This window comes from Pseudogymnoascus destructans (genome assembly GCF_001641265.1).
Source record: "Pseudogymnoascus destructans isolate 20631-21 unplaced genomic scaffold scaffold_22, whole genome shotgun sequence".
In the NCBI taxonomy this organism is placed as follows: domain Eukaryota; kingdom Fungi; phylum Ascomycota; class Leotiomycetes; order Thelebolales; family Thelebolaceae; genus Pseudogymnoascus; species Pseudogymnoascus destructans.
In genome coordinates, this window is record NW_020167541.1 from 612,607 (window position 1) to 614,493 (window position 1,887).

The 1,887-nt window shown below is 40.2% G+C and overlaps 1 protein-coding gene across 1 annotated transcript; it reads left to right on the top strand.

Annotated features, from left to right (window-relative positions):
• Positions 1-393: 393 nt before the first annotated feature.
• Positions 394-1,479, top strand: VC83_07911 (uncharacterized protein; the record flags this gene model as incomplete). Its single annotated transcript, XM_024471475.1, has 4 exons — positions 394-762; positions 861-891; positions 953-1,302; positions 1,360-1,479. 4 exons carry the CDS (start codon positions 394-396, stop codon positions 1,477-1,479), a joined length of 870 nt encoding a protein of 289 aa, XP_024321104.1.
• Positions 1,480-1,887: the final 408 nt, after the last annotated feature.

The window sequence follows — 1,887 nt, forward strand, 5'->3', positions numbered from 1 at the left end:
ATGAAACCAAATTGCTGATTTTGTAATTTAAAACTCGTAAGCGTTACTCTCTAGCGTTATGGTAAACCTAATTAGAGCTAGACAAAATTGTTTAACTCCATAATACTATGTTCAACTAACACAAAATAGGAATAGCAAAGAGTAACGGCAATGAGTAACGGCAATGCGTAATGGCAATGCGTAACGGCAAAGAGTAACGGCAAAGAGTAATGACAAAGAGTTCAAATATTACCCTATTGCAATGTGCATTCTTGTATTCTGTACTACCATTTGTTCTGTTGCAAAAGACTATGAAGAAATGGCCGTCCTTCCAAAGGCCTCACTTAACATTCATCATTCGTCTGATTGACCTACACTCCTACTACAGTACATTTTCTCTATCCTCTTAACAACATGTCGAGCCCAAGCCCATTTACAATGATGAATCAGTCACAATTTGAGCATCCGCTTACCTCTGACACTGAGGATATCAACTCGCCTTTCGAGCCAGCACTTATCTTCTCCCAAGATGATGTACTGAGTGGAATTGAAGCTCCTCTTGATGAACTTCTTGAAAAACTACTCAAGTCTCCTAATAACCGATATGTTATATGGAAGGAGGATACCGCTAACGAATGGCATCAATGGTGGACTGCGAAGATTTCAAACAACATCAATCGAGAGATATTCCGACATATGGTTTGGACAAGGTCGAAGAGGTCCTTATATGGACTCAATTCTACCAAGGAGCTGAGGTCCGAACTGGCAATCCTAAGGTACTATGTCAGTTGTGTTGGAGGGCTTTGCACACCCTAAGCTTCGACAAGGTGGGAGTAGCACATCTACTTTAACCCGACACACCAATCTGGCGCTTGTAGTAGAAAGGATGGATCACAAACTCATTTACACTTAGTAAGTTATCTATCAGTGGTCTAGAGTAACGTTCTAGAGTAACGCTAATGACCTTCTTTAGCTGCCGCGTGCGCATTTGGAAAGGGATACCATACAGCCTTTCACACATACAGCATGGCGAGAGCAGTTGATTATAGCCATAATTTCATCAAGCCTCCCTTTTCGAATAGTGGAGAACAAGAGGTGCGAAAGGTTCTAAACATGTTGAAACCCGACCTGGAAATTCCACACCGGACAGTTATACGCAAAGAATTAACAATGCAATTTAACAACGTCATGGAGAAGCTACTATTGGATTTACCGCCTATGGCAAAGGTTTCAATTGCCCTTGATGGATGGCAAAGTCCGTTCAAATTAGCGTTCTTAGCAATTACTGTGTATTATATCACTGATGATTGGCAATGGAGAGAGGTGAGCAGATTATAACTTATATAATAATATATTAACTTACTAACATACATCTTATAGTGTCTTATTGGTTTCGAGCCAATGACTGGAGTCCATTCAGGACAAAATATGGCAGCTGTTGTACACAATGTACTGGAACAATTCAATATTACGGGACGACTTTTTTTGCGTGACAACTGATAATGCATCAAACAATGGAACAATGCGCAAGGAACTTGAGAGCTACATGAGAAGTACTACACAAGAAGTAGAGTGGAGTAGTGATGCAACAAAAATACCATGCATGGCGCATGTTATACAGCTAGTTGTAAAAGCTATGCTAAAGGCCTTCAATGTCGACATGGCTGAAGAAGTTATAGATGTTACTGGTGTTTCAATTACTGATGATACGACAGTCACATCAGCTATTAGAAAGGTTAGTCCATGATAGTAACGCTTGATAGTAACGCTAACTGACGTCAAATACACAGATACGCACTCTTAGCAATCTTGTGAGCAGGTCTGCAAAGAAAACTGAATTATTGCTCCAGAAGCAATCTGATATAGAAGCAAAGAGACTACTGCAGCTAAAACGGGATATTGATATAC